Here is a 22,522-nt window from a genome sequence, read left to right on the forward strand (position 1 = left end):
CCACTCCTGCCTGTTCCATCTCTGTTCCCATCCATCCCTGTTCCCATTCCCCATTCCCATTCCCTGTTCCCATTCCCGTTCCCCATTCCCATTCCCCATTCCCATTCCCATTCCCATTCCCTGTTCCCGTTCCCATTCCCATTCCCTGTTCCCATTCCCATTCCCGTTCCCATTTTCCCATTCCTATTCCCTGTTTCCATTCTCCATTCCCATTCCCCATTTCTGTATCCCATTCCCCATTCCCCATTCCAATTACCCATTCCCATTCCCGTTCTCGTTCCCTGTTCCCATTCCCATTCCCATTCCCATTTCCATTTCCATTCCCTATTCCCATTCCCATTCCTGTTCTCGTTCCCTGTTCCCATTCCCCACTTCCATTTCCATTCCCATTCCCATTCCCGTCCTCGTTCCCTGTTCCCATTCCCCATTCCCTTTCCCGTTCTCGTTCCCTGTTCCCATTCCCATTCCCGTCCTCGTTCCCTGTTCCCATTCCCCATTCCCTTTCCCGTTCTCGTTCCCTGTTCCCATTCCCCATTCCCATTCCCGTTCTCGTTCTCTGTTCCCATTCCCATTCCCGTTCTCGTTCCCTGTTCCCATTCCCATTCCCGTTCTCGTTCCCTGTTCCCATTCCCCATTCCCCATTCCCATTCCCGTTCTCGCTCCCTGTTCCCATTCCCCATTCCCATTCCCGTCCTCGTTCCCTGTTCCCATTCCCCATTCCCGTTCCCGTTCCCGTTCCCGGCGATGGGCGGGGCGGGGCGGGGCGGGGCGCGCGCCCGGAACTGCCGCGGTCTCCACGGCAACGGCAACGGCGCGGTGCTGCGGGCGCGGGCAGGTGAGGGCCGGGGCCGGGTGAGGGTTCGGGCTCCGCTTCTGGGGCTGTGGAGCCGCGCTCGGGGCCGGGCTGTGCCGGGGGCTGTGGCACTGAGGGCTCTGTCTAGGGGCTGTGGCACTGAGGGCTCTGTCTGGGGGCTGTGGCACTGAGGGCTCTGTCTGGGGGCTGTGGCACTGAGGGCTCTGCATCAAGCTGGGGCACTGAGGGCTCTGTCTAGGGGCTGTGGCACTGAGGGTTCTGCCTGGGGCTGTGGCACTGAGGGCTCTGTCCAGGGGCTGTGGCACTGAGGGCTCTGCCCGGGGGCTGTGGCACTGAGGGCTCTGTCCAGGGGCTGTGGCACTGAGGGTTCTGCCTGGGGCTGTGGCACTGAGGGTTCTGCCTGGGGCTGTGGCACTGAGGGCTCTGCCCGGGGGCTGTGCCAGCCCCGGGGGCTGTGGCACGGAGGACTCTGTTCGGAGCTGTGGCACTGAGGGCTCTGTCTAGGGGCTGTGGCACTGAGGGCTCTGTCCGGGCTGTGGCACTGAGGGCTCTGTCCGGGCTGTGGCACTGAGGGCTCTGCCTCAAGCTGTGGCACTGAGGGCTCTGCCTCAAGCTGTGGCACTGAGAGCTCTGTCTAGGGGCTGTGGCACTGAGGGCTCTGCCTCAAGCTGGGGCACTGAGGGCTCTGCCCGGGGCTGTGCCAGCCCTCACCAGGACAAGGGGCGGTGGGCAGGGACTGATGCCCAGCAAGTTCCACCTGAACATGATGAAGGACTTCTTTAAACACCTGGAATGCATTGCCCAGAGAGGGTGCGGAGATATTCCAGACCTTGTGCACACAATCCTGTGCTCGGGGCTGGAGCAGGGAGGTGGCACCAGGTGACTTGCCATCGTCCCTTCCAGCCTGACCCAGCTGGGATCCCGTGCTGTAGGTCAGGGGTGTGAAGTGCCCTGTGCTCACTGTTTTGGGGTCACAGCCCCCCCTGGCTGTGCTTCCCCACCCCACCCCTCAGCAGACCCCATGTGTTCAGCCTGTCCCCTCTAACTCACACCGTGCTGGGGCAGTACAGACTCGCGGAGGGTCCCACCAGGGCTTCTGCCAGGTTGGTTGCTTGGGGGTTTATTCTTGGAAGTGGCAGCGTCACTGGGGATGTTTGAAGTGCTCCCGTGCGCTTGGGAGCTCTGCCTGAGTGCGTTTTTGCCTTGGAGTTTATTTGTTAGCGGCAGTAAGGGGAAGGCACGCTCCGTGTCCCTCCCACAGGCTCCAGGCAAGCTGGGAGGAGTCACCTGGGTGGGTATCCCTGTCCCGCTCCGCTGGAGGCTCGGGAGGGACGGATCTGTCAGCTGGGATGTGCTGGGACTCTGCCTTGGCCGTGCTGAGCTGGAGGAGAAATGAACTGTTAAATAACAAACACATCGCTGGCAAAGCGCCACAGTGACTGTTCTCTCTGTTTGGTTTAGAATAGAATCCCAGAAAGGTTTGGGTTGAAAGGGAGCTTAAAGATCATCTTGTTCCACCCCTGCCATGGGCAGGGACAGCTTCCACTGTTCCTGGCTGCTCCCAGCCCTGTCCAACCTGGTCTTGGACACTTCCAGGGATCCAGGGGCAGCCACAGCTGCTCTGGGCACCCTGTGCCAGGGCCTCCCCACCCTCACAAGGAGGAATTTCACCCCAAGATCCTGTCTAATACTGCCCTCTGGCAGTGGGAAGCCATTCCCCCTTGTCCCGGCACTCCAGGCCCTTATCTACAGTCTCTCTCCATCTTTCCTGTCAGCTCCTTCAGGTACTGGAAGGTCACAGTTAGGTCACCCTGGGGCCTCCTCTCTCCAGGCTGAACAATCCCAGCTCTCCCAGCAGAGCTGCTCCCTCCCTCTGATCACCTTGGAGTCTCGTCTGGACTCACTCCAACAGCTCCACATCCTTCCCTTCCACACCCTGGGCACCCCCGAGCTGGAGGCAGCTCTGCAGGTCATTCTTCTCTCAGAGCTGCTCTTCCCCCACCCAGGTGTGTCTGGAATTGCCCCAGCCCAGGTGTAAGGTTTTACCCTTGGCTTTGCTGAACTCCATGAGGTTTTCATTGACCACACTGGGGTGGGTCACTGCTGCCGGGGTGACAAACAGCAGCTGAATGTGACTGTGTCATTTCTGGAGAATGCCAAGCAATCCAATGTGATTTTTATTCCCCCGCCTTGGTAAATTCTGCCACAAAATCCACAGGAAGAGAAGAGGAGGTTCCCAGTGGCACTTCTCCAAAATGTGAGTTTGTGACCCAGTGTCTGGGCTGTCTGTCCTGGCATAACTGAGAGCTCCGAGCGCTGCTTCCTTTGGGGAACACACAGCACAACGTGGCTTCCCCCTCAGTGGAGGTTATATCACACAGTCATGGAATACCCTGAGCTGGAAGGGATCCACAGGGATCATCCAGTCCCACCCCTGGCCCTGCACAGACACCCCAACAACCCCACCCTGTGCATCCCTGGAGCATTGTCCGAATGCTCCTGGAGCTCTGGCAGCCTTGGGGCCATGCCCATTCCCTGGGGAGCCTGGGCAGTGCTGGCACCCTCTGGGGGAAGAACCTGTTCCTGATCTCCAACCTAAACCCCTCTGACCAGCTCCAGCCATTCCCTCAGGTAAATCATTCCCTGTTAAGCAGCTTTCGGTCACTAGAACAGATTTCTGTGTATTGAATCAGGGTTTTTCAGTCTCAGTGGTCTTGAGATACCTTTAAAATATGAAGTGTAGTCAGTCTTATCCCAAAATCCAGAACGGGAACTGAATCTGCCACTGCAGGAACAGTGAGAGTCAGAGCTGTGCTCTGAGCTTCACTCATCTCCCATTTACAGAGTTTCCAGCTTCAGGAGAAAGAAATAGTTCTTTCCATCAAAAACTTACATTCAGTGGTGAAGGGCACAACTCCCCAAAGCTCTGGGTCAATTTTACACAATTCCTACCAAAGCCAGTCCCTACAAATAACGCCCCTCCCACGCTCTGTGACTCAGCCCTTCCTGCACCGCGGGGTTGCTGCCTGCCCATGCAGCGGTACCCCAGATTTATTCTGTTATTACCTGACACGCAGCACAGCCTGGGAGTCGCAGGGAGATTGAGCTTTCCTGGCCAGTTCCTGAAGCTTTTCCCTCTGCTCCCGGCCCGCAGGTGCGATGGCCACAGCGGCTTTCCGGGACTCAGCACCAGCTCAGCTCCCTTCAGGCACAGCCACTCTGCCGTGGGGCAGCGCCGGCACCATGCACGTCACCAGGCCCAAATCTGCCAAGGGACAGAGGCCCAGCTTGAGCCACCGTCAGGGCACGGAAGCCTGTCCGTGCCATGTGCCACCTTCCCCAGCGGCGGCCTCTCCTGGGGAATTAGCGACCAGCCGGAGAGCACCGCTCACAAAAGCGGCGTTCCCACCCGCCCAGGTGTGTCCTGAGAAAATCCCAGAGCTCCTGCAGCAAGTGCCTTTGAAGACCTCCTCCTCCCTGAACAAGTACCGGGTGCTCCCCTCCATCATCCGGAAAGGCGTCGGGAGCGACGCCGTGGAAGCGTTGGCCGAACGCGCCGATCGGCTGGGAGTGAGTGAGGGGCAGGAGGATGCTCCAAAGGCCATCAAGACCTTTTCTGGAGAACGGGGATCTGCCAGCACGTTGCCAGGAAGTGACACTGGCACTGAAGAGAGCTCGCACCGCGCCCCTGAGCAGTGGGGAAAGCAAGCGAGGCAGGAGAGCCCTTGGACGCTCCCTGTAAGCCCGGAGGAGCCACGGGTGCTGCTCGCTGTCCGATCTCCCTCTGGGCAGAGGTTTGAGCACCACTTCAAGCCCTCTGACAGTCTCCAGACGGTCCTTGCCGTGGCAGGACAGAAATTGTTGGCCAACTACCAACAGTGCAGCGTTGAAACCGTGGAGGTGCCCCGGAGGCGCTTCTCTGACCTTACAAAGTCCCTTCACGAGTGCGGGATCCTCCCCAGGTCCGTGCTGTGCATCCGTCAGGACGAGCAGCACGATGCAGCAGATCTTTAGGCACACAGCAATGCCGTGGCTGTTCACGAATTCTTTAGGCACACAGAGATCCTTGCATTGCTTCTTCCAAGGAGCTGAGAGTCCGATGCTTCCTGCGCCTACTTCTTTATCTTTCATCTCCCACGAAATCCCCGTGAAGCAGAGTTATGGATATGTGATAGTATTTGGAACAGTGCTTCAGAAAATAGGTATTTCAGGTGCATAAACCTGATTCATACAGAGCAGCTTGTATCACCTGCGCCATCACAAATTTCTGCCTCAGCACCACCAACCTTCAGCCTTTCTGGTTTGTTGAAGTTGCTGATGTTCTTTGAGAACTCAGGTTTCCAAGACCTCTCCCCTTGTCCTTTTCTATGTTTTGGGAAGGTAGAAACAACGATTTAGCTACAGGAGCACCTTCAGTGGCTGATCATTATCCTAAATGTCTTCTCAAGAGACTGAAAAGGAGATCAAACCCCAAAATCAAGTGGACATAACAGTAATAACACATTAATGAGTTACTGTGAAGTATTAAATTGCAAGACTAATCGTAAAATAGCTGTGAGGGCTCGGGCCTTTCTGGGTAATGTCAGCCTAGCTCTTAACTGTGACTAAACCATCTTTTTAAGAAGAAATCGTTATTATTTTGGCTGTCTTGGGGAGCAGCAGGATTTTCTCCTTCGTTTTCCTTCTCTTATTCGGCTCATGTGATCCACAGGTAAGGAGAGATGGATCGTTAAGAAGGGATGTTACAGATAATTCCATTTAACCCCTCTACACTGACGTGAGTTTGTCCAAGAAGCGAGTGCTGCTTTGGGAATTTTTAAATAAGGTATTAATGGGATTTGACTGGGAATTGGCTCAAGGGGTAAACCATCTTTTACTAAACCATCATTAAAAGGCTGGTTGTGTGACTTGGCAGGTTTAGGCAAACACAATGTGCTTGTGCTAAAAATAAAGAAGAGAAATATCTTCTAGTTTCTAATGGAATTTCAAAGGCAGTAATTTTTAATCTCCTTTAAAAATGGACCACTTGCCACACAGATGAGCGACTTTGAATGCTTTGAGGCAAACCCAATTTATTTTGAACCTCAGTGTAACTGCCGAACCAGCTCAGCACAGAAGCACAAACACAACAGGAGCAGAAAGCTGACTGCTGGTGCTGGCTGAGTGTGGTTCCTGATGCTAAATCAAGTGTTCAGGGTCCAGCAGCTTTGTAAAAGCAGTACCTGATGGAACAGTGGTCCCTGCTGCTGTTGGTGATGGGAATCGCTCAGCAGCACTCCTGAATATTGAAACATATGGATGCCTTCAACAGAACCACGAAGTATTTCACCTGGTTTCAGGAAAAGGGACCATTTTCCATGTTCCCTTCAGTGCTGGGTAGTTAATTCCCAATTTCTGCCTGTTGTGTGTATTGTGTTGCTCCTACACTTCCGAGTGTTTCCATCCTGTGTTAAATAAAACCTTTCAGGCCGAAAGTTGAACTTTAAATGATTTACATGAGCTGAGGTTTATCCATCACACCTGCTCTTAAGAGACCTTTGATTTGATGACAAATATCTCAGGGGCTGCCCAAGTCAGCCTTTGGATGGTCAGCTGCCCTCCACACCTCCTGAAGTTCGTGTCTGTGTCCTGGGCTCAGTACAAGGTGCAGCCAAGGAGGAAGAACTGTGCCTCAGTGACCAGCTGTGACCAGAGCCGGGGACCAGCAGGCAGCTGTGGGAGCACAGGGGCTCTGAGCAACAACAGAACAATCAGACAATTCAGCAGCTTGGCTCACAGCGGACTTCTCGTGCTGGAGGGTGTTCCTCCTGGATATCTAAGATAAATCTGGATGAGTTTGGTTTTAATCACCTAACCCAGGCTACAGCATCTCCAAGTCTTGATCTAGGCAAGCACAACACAGGGAAAACGCCTCTTTTCTCTCGGGTCTCCTCTTCCCTTCAGAACTGTTCTGGGAAGATTTTAGCAGCAACTCTTGTAAGTCCAGCACAAGTACGGGGGGAAGAACAATATTTATCTGACCTCATTTATTGTGTGGCACCATTTACCAAACTTCTTTGTGGGAATCTTGTAAGAATTCCAGCATTAAAATTCATTCTGTCACAAATATAAAACTTTACAGGACTTTTGTCTGAGAATGTCCTTAACTGAGGCTTTTAAATACCAACAAAGTATTCAAGCAAGAAGTCAGCAAAGGGATTGTTCAGTATGTGTTCTTTAATTCCAATTAAAAGTACATTAGAAACAGCACACAGGACCAGCAGCAGCTTCCATGACAATTCAACCCAAAACTCTGCTGTCACCAGGTCATTCGGCTGTACTAGGAAAAGTAGGTGATTAAATAAAGTCTTCCACTCCACACGCAAGCACTCACTCACCTGCCACTTTAAATAGGATTCCAACAGAATAAAAATAGATACACCCCAGAATACAAAAAGTTTAATTTTAAGCTGTTTTTTTCTTTTCTTCACTATAGCCTTTATACAAATTGATAAAAGGGTGCACAATTTCCTAAAATTTTAGGTACATTTTAAATGAGCCTTTTTTTACTTGGTAAAAGGATCCATATTCCTGTCTTTGAACAGAATATGATGGCCAAAATTGCAAAGAAAACAATTCAGTTTAAATTTACAATTTATACATTTGTTTTGACATGATTCCCACACCGAGTAGCAGGCCCATGGCTGCTCATGCATGTCCCATTTTCCCCCAACAAAGAGCTGTGCACCCTAAGTTCTGCTTCAGGAGCCTCCTTCTCCTGGAGACTGGGCTGGGGGAACAGCCCACAGCATCCAGCTGCGTGCACAAGAGTGGTCCCAACACACAGGAGGCATCATCCTTCCTTCTCCAGGAGTTGTGAATCCTTCCTTCTCCACTGAACACCTCGGCAGGGACCAACAACCTATTTTATTTTGCACTGTGGAGCACTTCCCACCTGCAATTTGGCTGAGCAATTTTAACTCAAAACTCTGGTACTGAAACGTACTGCAACACGTAAATTTGGTGTTCTAAGGGTAATTTTTTTGGGGGGGGGTCAATCCAGGCTATCATGATATTTTTTTGTTCTTTTATTCCTGTATCTGATGGGTGAAGCCCAACAGCTCTGTGCGTTATCCGCGCTGAGCTTCGGAGCGCGGTGCATTTAACGACGTGGTGAATCTCATTCACAGAGGTGAATTGAATCAGTACAGTTCCCTACGTACTGCCCCTCCCCTCCCACCCCACCCACCCACACCGCAGCCAGGTTAAACGCTCGGGATGAACTCGTGTAGTGTCCCCACCACCCACGTCATGGAGAGCGGCCATCCCAACAAATCCAGGACAAAGGAAAAGAAAAGAACTGCCCAGCAAAGCGACACGGCACCTGTGTTTGCGAGTAGGAGCTACTGGAGACATCCTCAGGACAATTTATGTAAGGAAAAGCAGGGCAAATCCATCAGAAAGCCAGAAATGAGTCTTAAAGAGCTCAGGGGAGCGCCAAGAATGACATCCTAGTTTGTACAAGGTATTTAGCCAAAAACCAGCTGCCTTGTTTGGGGTTTTTAGGTTTTTTCTCGTCCTTTCCCTATGTCCATTATATATTCAACTGTTGAATTTAAACTGATCAGGTTAATGCTGCATATTATTCCAATTAAAGGCAATAATGTTTTGGGGTTTGTTTTTTTTTTTGTTTAAAATTTTAGATAATTCTCTATTGCCTCTCTTTCGGCAAGTGTATTTCTCAGAATTCCAAAGATCATCCCATTTTAAGGCTAAACTAAGAAATGTTAAAAGCTTCTGTAAACATTTCCTCTTCCTCCCCACAGTTGCACAATTTGAAGTCCAACTGCAATTTTGAAAATGAGGTAATTTTTGTGTACTAATATCTTGAAGAGTCCTTTTTGGGACGAGCCAAGAGGCTGTGCCAATCCAAACGCTGATCCAATTGTAGTGGGAGAGCTTCCACAGTAGGGCACACGCCAGTTCCAGCAGCTATTTCAGTTATTTATCTTCTCAATTTCATCCAAGTCATCAGTATCCAATTTGTTTATCTTTTTGTCTGGGAAAGAAGACAAATAGGTCAGATTTTGCAACACTGAGCAGAGAAGCGAACGCTGCTCTCCTCAGCTGGACTTGAGCTCTGATCAGGGAATGTTCAGTCAGGTTTTAAAAATACAAATTAAACCAGTTTCCTTTTATCAAAGGCCCATCTGTGTACTCCAGCGTTACCCAAGCCTGGAACAACCACTTCAAGGACTGTGCAGGCAGCCAGCAAACACAGCCTGATTTACTCTGCTCCTGTCACAGGCAGCAGGTCCTAATCCCAAGTGACTCTACACCAAACGCTCCCGCTGTGCTCCTCAGCCACCCGCTTAAGGCTCAACAAACGCCCTCAGACCCGCTCAGCATCCAGCAAGTCAAACCCTGCAGAGATTCAACGGTTCAGAGGAAGGAGAAAGCCTGAGGGTACGTACTGAAATGCTCCTGGATTCTGTTGAGAATGTTCATGCTGTGCTTGCTGTCCACCATGTTGATGGCCAGCCCCCGCTTGCCGAAGCGGCCGGTGCGGCCGATGCGGTGCAGGTAGGTCTCGTTGTCTGGATTTCCGTCCTTATCCACAGGCAGGTCGAAATTGATAACAACGGAGACCTGCTCTACATCGATCCCTGCCAAAGGAAAGAAAGCATCGCGTTACACAACTGCAATTCTTTTAGAGAGCAGGAACAGCCTCCTCGGACTCTGAAATGGAGCTTTTCCACAATAATCCTCACGGGGTACTTGGGAATAATAAAATATCGAGCTGTGAGGGCAGAGAGTCCCACTGAAACAGCCAAAGGCGCTTAAATGTTTTGGAAATTGTATCAGCACTTAAATATTTCAGAAACTCTCTCTTTCCCTGCAAAGCTCTAAAGACCACTTACTTTTTTCCAAGTACCATCCTGTCTTGACTGTTCCAGGATGTCAAATTACACCACAAATTCCTATTGGGGTGGTGAACTGGATTTCACTGTTTTTCAGTTTTCTGTACCTGGGCACACGTTCACTGCAAACCCTGAATGTCAGCAGCACAAGGCAGGCTTGGTGCCAGACTCTCACAGGATGGACTTTGCCATCTCAAGCAGCAGGAAGCCAACAAGAAATCCTGTGTTTGCACACAGTGGAAGGACACCAATTTCTCCCAACTGGAACACGTGAGGATGCAAATTCTGCCTGCGAGCTGGCCAAGGATATGTGTTATCTGAGGAAGTGCTGCTTCCAGCCCTCCCTGTGATGCCTTTTTAGGCTGCCCAAAAACACAGGGCAGACAAAATCCAGGGAATAAAAAGCATAACTGCTTTTATTTATTTCCTGAAGGGCCCTCAGGTACATTGGGGCAGATGAAGCCCCCAGGGGCTGCACCCAAAAATGGACCCCGGCTCTCGGGTTTCACACTTGGGTCCCTTGGCTCCGTTTGCACATCGGGGGTTAACGCTCCAATGACAGCCGCAGCTGATGAAGTCATTCACCCCAAGTTCGCTGCCCCAGCTCCCTTCTGTTCCCATCCCTCGGGCCCTGAGGCAGCGAGGTGTCCTGGATGGGCGGGAGAGGAATTGTTGTGTGTGACCCAAACGGGAGAGCAGCAGCTGAGGCTGCGTGTGGAGTTGGGAGTCACACGCCAAAGAACCGCGGGAGCACAAAAACACGGAAAACACAAAAGATAAAATCCTAGGGCATCGCAGAGAGCTCGGCAAAACCTCCCTGGAACCCGGCCCGGAGCGGGGAGCGATCCTTGTGTTCCCCCCGTTCTCCACAGGGATGGAGTCCTGGATGGGCGGGAGAGGAATTGTTGTGTGTGACCCAAACGGGAGAGCAGCAGCTGAGGCTGCGTGTGCAGTTGGGAGTCACACGCTAAAGAACTGCAGGGTTACAAATACATGAAAACTATGAAAGCTAAAAACCCCAAGGTATCACCTGGCCCCATTCCCTCGTGTCCTACCTCTGGCACAGACATTTGTGGTCACCAGCACCTTCTCCTTGCCCTCTCGGAAGCGCTCGATCACGGCAGCTCTCTGCTCCACCATCATCTCCCCGCTGAGCAAGGCCACCTGATGGCCCTCCCTGGACAGCTCGGCCGCCAGCCACCCCGCCGTCTTCCGAGTCTGCAACACACAGCCAGCCCCACGTGTGGGAGAGGGTTTGAATGCTGGAAAGCACCAATAAACATCTCTAGGGGCTCAGTGGAAGCCCTGTGGCTGCTCAGTTTTTGTCTCCCTTACAAACTGTATCAGGAGGAGGACAGTACACCTCAGCCACCACAGGAGCCCTTGATTAATAAAGGACACGTTGTCTTTGTGCTCTGCTCCTCGGATTTTGCTCTGCTGGAGAGTGACCCTACACCAAAAACTCATGAAAATTGTCACAAAACTACAACTACTCAGCTTGGAAAATGGCAGGGTCAGACCTGAATGTAGCTGTGAAATCCCACAGAGGCTCTGCACAGCCTTGAATTAAACAGTTGTTTGAGCTCCAGTTATGTCTTGAGACAGCCTAAAAGCAAACTGCTGCAGCAGTCTCCAAACACTTTCATCCTGTCTGAGCTCACTTTGCCTGGCTGTTCTGTAAGATTTTGATTTTTCCCTAAAAATTATTATGGCAGCTTTGAGAAAAAGAAAACCAAGTCTCAGTATGATTCACAGTGAGATCTCAGAGATGTATCCTCAATTACCTGAGGGAAATGAAGTCCCAGGAACAGCTCTGTATCAGCTAGAGAAGCAAAAGACTTCCCAATCCCTCATTCTGCCCTATTTTCATTCATTTTCCTACACCACGGTTTGTTTTTTTTTAAATTTTTTCAGTAATTCAGAGTTTTGGAAAAATGTTCATCACTCTGATCTCTGCTTCAGAGGACGTCAGGGACAACAACGACCATTCAGGAATAAAACAGTCCAATGCTGTCTCCTGAATGGACAAACCCTGAGAATCAAACCAGCGAGGGCTAACGTGGCTTTCAGGATTTCACTCAAAAACTGAGCCAGAGAAACCAAAAAGGGCAATTTTGTTCTCAGTTCCTTTCTGGAAACCGTGTCTGGCTTGGTTTTAGCGCTTGCAGACTCGGAGGGGGTGGCTGGGACTGACATTCCCTGGAAGCACTCACATGGCAGAAGATCATGGCCTGGGCGATGGTGATGGCGCCGTAGATGTTACAGAGAGCCCGGAACTTCTCATCTCTGTTATTGCACAGAACATAATACTGCTTGATGGTGTCCAGGGTCTCCTCCTCACGCTTCAGTTTGATAATGTTTGGGTCAGGAACAACTTTCTGAGCAAACTTCCACACAGAATCCTCAAAAGTGGCTGAAAACAGGAGCATCTGGCAGTCCCTGGGGAGCATTCTGGAAGAGAGAGAGAAATAAGGAGGGTTCCCACACAACTGTCATCTCCTGAAATCCTGATGGAATTCATGCTATGGAAGAAGGAAAACCATAACCCTGGAACCTGGTTATTCAAGTGGCTGGAAAGAGTAAAACCAATCTTACCCACCCACGATCGCTCCCTCATGAACCACAGACATCCAGACTTACCTTCTTATAAAGGAATAAACCCTGCTCCAGGGCACAGGATTTTTATTCTGCAAGGAAATGAAACTGCTGGTCATCCCCTGAGGCTGTCCCTCTATGAACCCCCTGGACAAGAGTTAATTTATCACTTCAATCTCGTTGTTTCACTGTGAGGGCGCTGGTCCCGCTGCCCCTGTGGCACCGCTCCGTACCTCTGAATGCGGATGCTCTGGTCCTGGTGGCCCTGCGTGGCAATCATCACATCGGCCTCATCCAACACGAACACCTTGATCTTCTTGGGATCTATGAATTTCAGTTTGGAGCACCAGTCCAGCACGGTGCCGGGTGTGCCGATCACGATCTGCTCCGAGATCTTCTGCCCTCTCTCCACTGCCGAGACAGAAGGAAGGGCTGCTCTAGGGTGGCTGTGCAGACAGGGAAATGCTCTGGCCCTCTCTCACCCAGCTATTTCACCACCTGACAGCTCTGGTGCACCAGAGGAGCATCATTCCCTCATTGCTGTTTGCGGTGTTTCCCCTTACTTACGTTTGTTGCCTCGGACAGCGTACGCCAGTTTCAGGTCCGGGTAGAAGTTTCCCATCTGTTCAATCACTTTTCCTGTTTGAAGTGCCAGCTCGTATGTGGGGGAAAGGCACAAACACTGGAGGAACAGAAGGATAACGAGTGAGGTGATCAACACACAGGGCAACACTATCACATTTGCTTTTTAAAATCCTCTTTGGAAAGTTTAAGACGAACATGCAAGTGGCTGAACAGTTTCTCAACCATCCCATGAGGAAATCTGATTTAAAAAGTCCCTCTCCAGGCGTTGTCTACTCTGTTGTCACAGTTACCTTCTCTTCCACCCCAAACCCACTTATCCAACCCCCTTCAGGCTGCACTATTTCTCTGATTTAAGTCCTCCCAGAAAGATTTAACCCCTCACAGAGCACTGGCATCCTGTGTGATGCACAGGAAGGACTAACAGGAACAAGCTTGGGGCAAAATCCACATCTTTTGCACCGAAAGCATTTTGATAAATCCCCAAACCTCCATGCCCTTTAAGCAGTTTCAAGAAGTAACACCACGGCTCCATCAAGCCATGAATTTACATCTGAAGGCCTCCCAGCAGCTCAGCCTCTTCACTAGATGGCACTGCACCACCAGGGAACGCCCCGAAACAGCCACATCCCACAAACCTTACCTGTGGATACTTGTTCCCAGGCTCAACCCTGCTGAGCATGGCCAGGACGAAGGCAGCTGTCTTGCCAGTACCAGACTGTGACTGTGCGATGAGGTTCTGTGGGCTGGGGGCACAGCAGGCACAGCTCAGAGCGTGAAGCACCACGGTGGCATTTGAATCCTGTCACATTTACCCCTGCTCTGGATCCATGGCCAGCTTGACCAGCTATGCTCCACGGGGCAGGAATTTCTTCCTGCTCAACACCCTCCTTCAGCGTTTCTCAATTATGGAGATTTGGGAGAATTTCAGTAATTTCCCATTTCACAAGTTTTCCTCACTGTCTCAGTATCTCACACGTTCCAGCTCAGGGTTGTGGAGAGGAAAATCAGCACCTCAGCTACTCCTGCCTACCCAGGATTTTTGAGCTATTTCATATTATTTCTTCCCAAACTAATGAGGAAAATGGCAATGACCTCCCAAACCCCACAGCACAGCATGCTCAGTACCAGCCCTAGGAAAAGGACAAATCCAGGGCTGCTGTCACACAGTTAATGACCACAGAAACACCTCGGCATGGGAACCCTTTCACCGTACCCTGAGTGTTTCTCCATCCCCCTCCTCCCATCCCAAATTCTGGAGCAGCACACTGAACCTTTCAAATCCCTCTATTCTGGCAGAGAGTAGGAAGAATTTGTACATACGGTTCAGCAAGCATCATGGGCAGGGCATTCTCTTGGATCTTAGAAGGCCTGTTGAAGCCCATGGCATAGACTCCTTGCAGGAGCTGTGGTTTCCTGAAAAGAGAAATTTTTATATTGTAACCTATTTAAGTCCATTCAGTTTTCATTTGTGTACAAAAGGGTGAGAAAAACCCTCAAAAAGGCATCCTAGAGCTGTCCCTGCTACAATCCCACCCGTGAAACAACTCTGGTCAGCATCTGGAAGCTGCAAGTGACAGCAGAAGTCTGGACGGGAAGCTTTGCAAAAATCCCTCGGATTTATTAAGTCAGTCTGCCTGTCCCAGCTCGAGGGCAAAGCCTGTCTAAGACCAGCACTGCTTGTTCCAAAGCAGCTTTTCAGACAATCCAGGAATCCCAGAGCAGAAAGCGTTAATCCTGTCCTTCAGGCCAATCCCATCTCCTCAGCCATGCCTAATCTCGGTGCCAAAATTATCACTCCTCGATGACTCAAACGCAGGACAAAGCATGAGGAACAGGGTGATCGTGATGAGATCCTTGCAAGGACTTCAGGAAGTCGTGTGGGTTCTGTAATTCAGCTGGCTCAGGTAAATGACTGTTAATTAGCTCAGTCTGCTGTGACTACACCTCGTGATCCGTGGCTGCAAACCAGCCCTCACACCCAGAACTGCCTGGTGACACTGCTGGCCAGCAAACTCTCATCTACTGCTTTCTCTTGAGGGAGCTTACTACTCTCAGCAGACACTTGTGTAGACAAGGAGACCCCAGAACAACCTAAAATCCAGGTTATAGTGCTGGAAACTCTCAGCTGATGACCCCCAAGTGCTCCCTGGATGCTATGAGTGCTCTCAGAAGGGCTCTCCTTTCAAAGCAGGTCACAGCTCTCCTGCCCACATTTCCCACGGCAGTAACTTCCTTTTCAGCACAACATGCTTTTGCAAAACTCCTGTATTATTTTCCAGCGATGGCCAGAACAAAAGCTCTTTGAAAACGTAACCTTGTGCTGCTCCAAGCAAGGACAGACAAAGCCCAACTCTGCACCAGTTGCCAAGGATACTCAGAGTCACAACAAAATGAAGACTCAATTAGGCTGGCTGTCCCTGTCATTAACTCCCTGGGATTGTTTGCCTTTTGAAACACAGGAATGAATTAGTCTAACAGGCACTGCAGGACCTCAGCTTCTCTTTGTAGACATTCAACCACAAACACTAACAAAGCAAAACATCCTGGCATTTCATGGGGAGAAGGCTCTTCAGCTCCCATTTTCCTGCAGAGCTTGTAGAGCAACAAACCTGAGACCAACGCAAGCGTGACAGATCCCAAGAGGACACTCTCTTCAGAATATTAATACATATATCCATTAATTGTGCCCCAAATACTGTTATCATCCCTTGAAAGGTGCACTGGTACAGGTTTTCAATGGGAAGGAAGCCAGAAAACACTGGTCTCTCCAGTACATAAATCCAGTATCACTGGAAAAGATATATTTTTCCCTTCGTGCTGTTCTCTGCTGTTTCAGATGGAAACCCCACCAGGCACCCAGATAAATAATTTAAAATAATACAAACGACACACTCACTTTTTAATGACAGGTTGGCAGTAACCTGAAACACAAACCCATGTACTTTTAAGTGGTATCCCCTATGCAACTAAGGAATTTTTCAGGACATGAGGAGAGATTCCAACTACCTGACGGGCTCCAAACTCACATCTGCTCTGGCAGTTGTAGCACAATTGCTCTCTCTCCCTGAGTTTAAGATTAAGGCTCCCCGTGACAAACTGAAAAATCCAGTTATAAGGGAGCCTGTTTAATATATCTGATCCCAGGATTTAACAGCTCCATGCAGAAAAAGCTCTCGCTCATCCCAGCAGGCACTTACAGGCGCAGCTCCTCGAAAGACTTGACAGAGTAGAGGGGTGATGTGGGGTCCCTCTGCAGCACCTCCACCTGATTTGTGGTGTCAACCAGGTTACTGCGGATCAGCTTGTTCAGTAAGGACTGGGCAGCTCTGTCCTCTGGGAAAGGAGGGGGAAAACACAAATCCATCAGTCATGGCCTGTTCCAGTCTTGCTCCCACTGAACTCCTGAGCCACTTAAAAGGGACAAAATCCCTCCAAATACTGAAATTCTTCATTAGAGCGTAATGGCTTGAGGAGCCCAAACCTCCTGGATGAGAAACCAAGAGATCCCAGAGATTCCCCCATTTAACACCCAGCAAGACAAATCAAAGGAGAACAGTTTCTAAGAGGGATTTTAACAGCTCCAGATCTCTGCTTATTTAAGATTATTTTAGTTTAGCATCCACCTGGGACGGAGTAAGGCCTCCTCAACCCTCACTGACATGTGGGCAGACACCTCCTAGGGTTTTGTTTTAAAGGAAAGTTTGAGGCTAAACGGTACTTTAAAAGATTTCAGAGCTGAAACACAAGGGCTGAACGTAAGGGAGATCCACACGAGGTTAAACTGCTGCACTTTGGGGTTTCACTACTACATCTGTTCCCTAAAACCACCTCCTGAAAGAATTCGAGCCTTTACCCACCTCTGAACAGCCACTGCATAAAGGCAACTCGTTGGTTGCTACAGCAGTCCCAGCTCCAGGTTATCCAACTGCTCCTGTCTCCAGTCCTGCCTTGAGGATACTGCTATCCCCTTATTTCTCTCCACTCTAATCCAGGAGTCTCCCAAGTTATTACAGGACACAATGCCTTTAAAAGTGTTATGGAGGAAGGACATGTCTTACAGTTAAGTCCTTGGGGCAGGATACAAGATCAGCGGTCCTGAGACATAAGGCAGACTTGCTTTAAGTATATATTAGATCAATATAATTATAATTAAATTAATTTCCTTGCCAAAGGTTTTTTTGTTTTTTTTTTTTTTTTCAGGAAGGCACTTACCCTTCTCCTCATCCTCTGTCTTCTCCACATTGTCATCTGCCTTGACAACAGCACCTGAATTGGAACAGATTTGGGGGGCAGAGGTGAGCTCAGGCCTCAGGCACAGCCCACACCCCCAGAGCTTGGGAATATCCTGGGAAAATCAACAAAACAGCTCATTTTCCTGAGGAGAATTGCCTTGCTCCATTGCTGCACCAAAGAAACCCAAGCTCCAGCTCCAAGTGGAGTTCAGCAACCACATCAACTGTGGATTTTGCTCACACAGCTCCCTGAGACACCAAAACATTTAGTCTGTGCTGCTCCTTAATCTCAGCTCTTCTGGGATCTCAGGATTTATCAGGAATTTACCTCGGCAGCAGCGCTCTGAACCCCCACAGGGAAACATTCCACCCTTGCCGAGCCCACCTGAGCAGCTGGAACTCACCATTGGCATCTGGTTTGGTTTTTTCATCCTTCAGGTGTAAAGTGCTCAGCTGGAAATAAGGAAAAACACAAAATCAGAGAAATTCAAATAGAGATCCCTATATTTTAATTCCAGCCAGGGAAACCTGAGCTTTGCATTTATCAAGTATTGCACAAACCCTGCTCAACTGGAAGGGATGAAGATACAAGAGGAACTCGATTTCAAGGGTTTTAATACAACTATTTCTAAGCAGGAGTTTTAACAGAAATACAAGTTTTTCTAAGCTGTAATGACAACAGGGGGAAGGGGTTGTTTTCTGTCCTGCAGCCTTCACTCCCTAACAGCTCTGTGGATGGAAAATGGAAGAAAATCCAGGATGGAAACGGGATCCATGCACTGTCCTGGCCAGCAAAAGCTGCCCCGGGATGAGCTTGTTTCACCACCTGAGATGTGCAGGGAGAGCAGCCCCGAGGGTCTTCCCCACATCCAGGGGCTCGGCGAGTGTTCTGTGCCCAAACACAGAAAGAAAACAGAAAACGATTTTTCTGAGGTACAAACTTATATTTTTCATTAAAAGAAATGTGAAAGAAAGAGGGATTTTTTTTTTGAATGTTGGAAGATAGAGCCAAGGCTGGGTGAGTGCCTGCAGCGGTGCAGCGTCTGGATGGAGGGTGAGGAGGGATGTCTTTGCCCTTTGGATACGCAAAAAAAAAAAAGGATGAAGGCAAAGAAATTTTAAAAATAATGGTAAGTAGGTAAACAAATAAATAAAATTTTGTAAAAATGGGTGTTTGCTTATAAAGGGAGAGCCCAAGCCCAGGGACAATCGGATAGCTCGGGCCCTCCCTGCCCCCCACGGCAAAAAAAAAAAAAAAAAAAAAAAAAAAGGGGCGAAAAATGTTTTCTGCGATGGCTGTTTTCTGTGAGCAGGCGGCGGGGGCCGCGCTGCTCGGGGGGCCCCGCGCCGCTGGACCGGACCGGGCCATCCCGAGCCCCCGCGGGCCCCCGGCGCGCACTCACCGACTCGGCCGCCGCCTCCTGCTCGTCCACAGCCAGGGCCCACGAGTCGGTGGCCATGGCCGGCCCGGGGTGGCCGCAGCAGCCGCGATGGCGCCGGGCGGGAGCGGCGCAGGCGCGCCCGCGGCACCGCCCCGCCAGCGCCCGGCCCCGAGCGCCGCGCCCGCGCACCGGCGTTCCGGGGACAGCGCGTTCCGGGGGCGGCGGGGACCGCGGCTGGGGGGTGAGGGGAGAGGCGGATGCGGTGTGGGGTGAGGCTGCGAGCCCTGTGTGCTCTGTGGGGCTGTGAGCCCTGTGTGGGGTGAGGCTGCGAGCCCTGTGTGCTCTGTGGGGCTGTGAGCTCTGTGTGGGGTGAGGCTGCGAGCCCTGTGTGCTCTATGGGGCTGTGAGCCCTGTGTGCTCTGTGGGGCTGCGAGCTCTGTGTGCTCTGTGGGGCTGTGAGCAGTGTGAGGCTGCGAGCCCTGTGTGCTCTGTGGGGCTGTGAGCAGTGTGGGGCTGTGAGCTCTGTGAGCTCTGTGGGGCTGTGAGCAGTGTGGGGCTGTGAGCTCTGTGTGGGGTGAGGCTGCGAGCCCTGTGTGCTCTGTGGGGCTGTGAGCAGTGTGGGGCTGCGAGCCCTGTGTGCTCTGTGGGGCTGTGAGCTCTGTGAGCTCTGTGGGGCTGTGAGCTCTGTGTGGGGTGAGGCTGCGAGCCCTGTGTGCTCTATGGGGCTGTGAGCCCTGTGTGCTCTGTGGGGCTGCGAGCTCTGTGTGCTCTGTGGGGCTGTGAGCAGTGTGAGGCTGCGAGCCCTGTGTGCTCTGTGGGGCTGTGAGCAGTGTGGGGCTGTGAGCTCTGTGAGCTCTGTGGGGCTGTGAGCAGTGTGGGGCTGTGAGCTCTGTGTGGGGTGAGGCTGCGAGCCCTGTGTGCTCTGTGGGGCTGTGAGCAGTGTGGGGCTGCGAGCCCTGTGTGCTCTGTGGGGCTGTGAGCTCTGTGAGCTCTGTGGGGCTGTGAGCTCTGTGTGCTCTGTGGGGTTGTGAGCCCTGTGCAGTGTGGGGCTGTGAGCCCTGTGTGCTCTGTGGGGCTGTGAGCAGTGTGGGGCTGTGAGCTCTGTGTGCTCTGTGGGGCTGTGAGCAGTGTGGGGTGAGGCTGCGAGCCCTGTGTGCTCTGTGGGGCGACGCTGCGAGCCCTGTGTGCTCTGTGGGGCTGTGCGCCCTGTGTGCTCTGTGGAGCTGTGAGCTCTGTGTGCTCTGTGGGGCTGCGAGCCCTGTGTGCTCTGTGGGGCTGTGAGCTCTGTGTGCTCTGTGAGCTCTGTGTGCTCTGTGGGGCTGTGAGCAGTGTGGGGCTGTGAGCAGTGTGGGGCTGTGAGCTCTGTGTGCTCTGTGGGGCTGTGAGCAGTGTGGGGCTGTGAGCTCTGTGTGCTCTGTGGGGTTGTGAGCCCTGTGCAGTGTGGGGCTGTGAGCTCTGTGGGGTTGTGAGCAATGTGTGCTCTGTGGGACTGAGCTCTGTTTGCAGTGTGGGGCTGTGAGCTCTGTGTGGGGTGAGGTGGGGGGTTTCTGGGGTAGGGGGAGGCAGATACGGTGTGGGGTGAGGCTGTGAGCTCTGTGTGGAGTGAGGCTGCTAGCTCTGAGTGCTCTGTGGGGCTGTGTGTTCTGTGGGGCTGTGAGCCCTGTGCAGTGTGGGGCTGTGAGCTCTGTCGGGCTGTGTGTTCTGTGGGGCTGTGGGCCCTGTGCAGTGTGGGGCTGTGTGTTCTATGGGGCTGTGTTCTGTGGGGCTGTGAGCTCTGTGGGGCTGTGAGCAGTGTGGGGCTGTGGGCCCTGTGCAGTGTGGGGCTGTGTGTTCTGTGGGGCTGTGAGCCCTGTGCAGTGTGGGGCTGTGTGTTCTGTGGGGCTGTGAGCCCTGTGCAGTGTGGGGCTGTGAGCTCTGTGGGGCTGTGGGCCCTGTGCAGTGTGGGGCTGGGTGGTCAGGTCCCCTCTATGTTGAGGGGGGTCCTGGTGCCCTCGGTGCTGTGGGGCTGAGGTCAGGGGCCCGGTGTGATGTGGGGGTCTGGGGGTCAGCCTGTGCCCCACCTGAAGTGGGGCTCAGTCCCCTGTGATTTGGCCATCCCTGGGGGTCAGGCCCCCATGTAGTGTGGGGCTGTGCCCCCTGTGTGGTTTGGGGCTGGGGGTCAGACCCTGCCAGGCTATCTGGTGTGAGGCTGGAGCTTCTGTTTCCCGTGGAATGGAGTCTCTTTGGGAGCCAGGCCTGGAGGAAAATCCCACAGACACTGTGACATTTGTGAGGGAGCCGCAGCTCCGTCTCTGGAACAGGGATGGAGGTGAAAACAAGGTAGTGGGATGAGTCATGGAGGTGTAGAAGTGACAGGAGCTGCAAGAGTAATTTCCGTCCTGTCTCTTGCTGTAAGGCATGAGCTGGCTTAGACCCGGTATCAAACGTGTTCTTTAAAGGTCCTGGAATAAAGAGGAGTACCTGGAATAAAGAGGAGTACCTGGAATAAAGAGGAGTAAAAGGGAAAGTAGAAATGAAAGAAGTGTGGGAAGAGCCTGTGGGATTTCCTCGCTGGGCTGCTGTTCCCCTCCTCGAGCCTCATTTGACAGAGCAGCTCTCAAGGAGGGCCTGAATTTGTGTTTTTATTCCATGCAGCAGAAACAGTAAAATGGCCAAGCCTGCAGGCATCAGCCACAAGTTCCCAAACCAAGGATTATTTCCCTGACTCAACATTCCCCCTCCCCTTTAACAAAGACACTTCATTTGTTCCCACAGACCAAAACTTCCATCTGAGCTGTTATTTCTTTTCTGTGCTGAGAAATCTTATCCCAGGCAGGGCTGGGCCCTTCACCATTGCTCTTCACACCAACCGTGATTGTTTTTTTTTCCTTAAAACTAAAACCCCGTTTATCAAATATTATCATCTGCTGCTTCTCCATCTAATTCAGTTTCCTGTCTGGAGGTGGTAGCCCCGTGTCCCTCAGTCTGTCAGGGTTCCTCCTCAGCCCCTCAGGTGAACTTTGGGGTCTGGCAGCTTTATTTGTGGAGGTGACATCATGGCGTTTTTTCCTCACGGCAACAGGAGGATGCTGAACACGAGGAGATTTTCAATGGGAACAGAGCAGGCAGCCAAAGGCAAGTCTGAGACATTAATTAGTTAATTAGGGTTAAAATAAAGATGAATGTGGGAAATCCCAGAGGCTGACAGGCTCATGCTTCCAACTGAATGTTTTCTTGCAGACACACTTCCCGTAAACACATTTAATTTGGATTAGCCCCGTTTTAGAGAGGGGGAAACAGAGGCACTGAGAAGAAGACAACTGAGTTCAGGAAACACTGGCTGGGGGCAGATCCTTCCAATGCCTCCTTTCTGCTCCTTGACCTTGGCTGCAGTAATTCCTCGGGATTGTCAGGGCTGTGCAGCCTGGCAGTGAGGTGTGACTGGTGGGGGTTTCTCTGTCCTGTCCATGAGGAGGGACTTTTCTGCTCAGTCTCTGGAGCAGGGATGGGCTCCTGGAGGTGTGGGTTCCATGCAGGGTCCTTGATTTTGCTGGAGACTCTGCCGTCATACAATTACATATTTATTCATTTAAACGTGAGATGAATATTCAGATTGATTTAAATAAATGCTTAATTCCCCTCACCAGCAGACCTTGGCTGTGCTGGAATGAGAGGTCTCACAATGGTGGAGGCTGGACGGTGGAATTTCATTGGAATTACCTCTGGTCCTTACACACCAAATGAGTCAGAATCTTCCTTACACACAAACCTGCTGCAAGGAGGAAGAAGAGGAAGAAGAAAAGGAGGAAGAGGAGGAGGAAGAAGAGGAGGAGACAGTGCCCAGCCCTATGTCATCACTTTTTAGTCATCACAGTCTCCCAACAGGGTGATTATTTGTTTCTTCAGAGCATTCCAGGCTGAGGACAATGGCATTTCCATGTTACCCTGGTTTTTCTGAGTTTTTTATAGCCTTTTGAATTTTCATAAATGGAGTCAGATTTTTAGTTACTGCACTATATTAAGAGCAGTTTTCTA

General features: G+C 51.4%; 2 protein-coding genes across 2 annotated transcripts; one reads left to right on the forward strand and one right to left on the reverse strand.

The window, feature by feature from the left end:
* The first annotated feature begins 798 nt into the window (after positions 1–798).
* UBXN10 (UBX domain protein 10) lies at positions 799–6,960 on the forward strand. The gene is made up of 2 exons (XM_040084384.2): positions 799–835; positions 3,969–6,960. The coding sequence occupies exon 2, from the start codon at positions 3,974–3,976 to the stop codon at positions 4,826–4,828; it is 855 nt and encodes a 284-aa protein (XP_039940318.1). The 5' UTR covers positions 799–835; positions 3,969–3,973; the 3' UTR covers positions 4,829–6,960.
* Positions 6,961–8,370: 1,410 nt separating this feature from the next.
* On the reverse strand, positions 8,371–18,640 carry LOC120762217 (ATP-dependent RNA helicase DDX19B). The gene is made up of 12 exons (XM_040084383.2): positions 18,530–18,640; positions 17,531–17,579; positions 17,107–17,160; positions 16,092–16,227; positions 14,215–14,307; positions 13,535–13,637; positions 12,877–12,991; positions 12,543–12,720; positions 11,928–12,165; positions 10,770–10,932; positions 9,268–9,459; positions 8,371–8,852 (listed from the first exon to the last, which is right to left on the reverse strand). The coding sequence occupies exons 1-12, from the start codon at positions 18,584–18,586 to the stop codon at positions 8,791–8,793; spliced, it is 1,440 nt and encodes a 479-aa protein (XP_039940317.1). The 5' UTR covers positions 18,587–18,640; the 3' UTR covers positions 8,371–8,790.
* Positions 18,641–22,522: the final 3,882 nt, after the last annotated feature.

Source organism: Hirundo rustica, chromosome 22 (genome assembly GCF_015227805.2).
Source record: "Hirundo rustica isolate bHirRus1 chromosome 22, bHirRus1.pri.v3, whole genome shotgun sequence".
Taxonomy (NCBI): domain Eukaryota; kingdom Metazoa; phylum Chordata; class Aves; order Passeriformes; family Hirundinidae; genus Hirundo; species Hirundo rustica.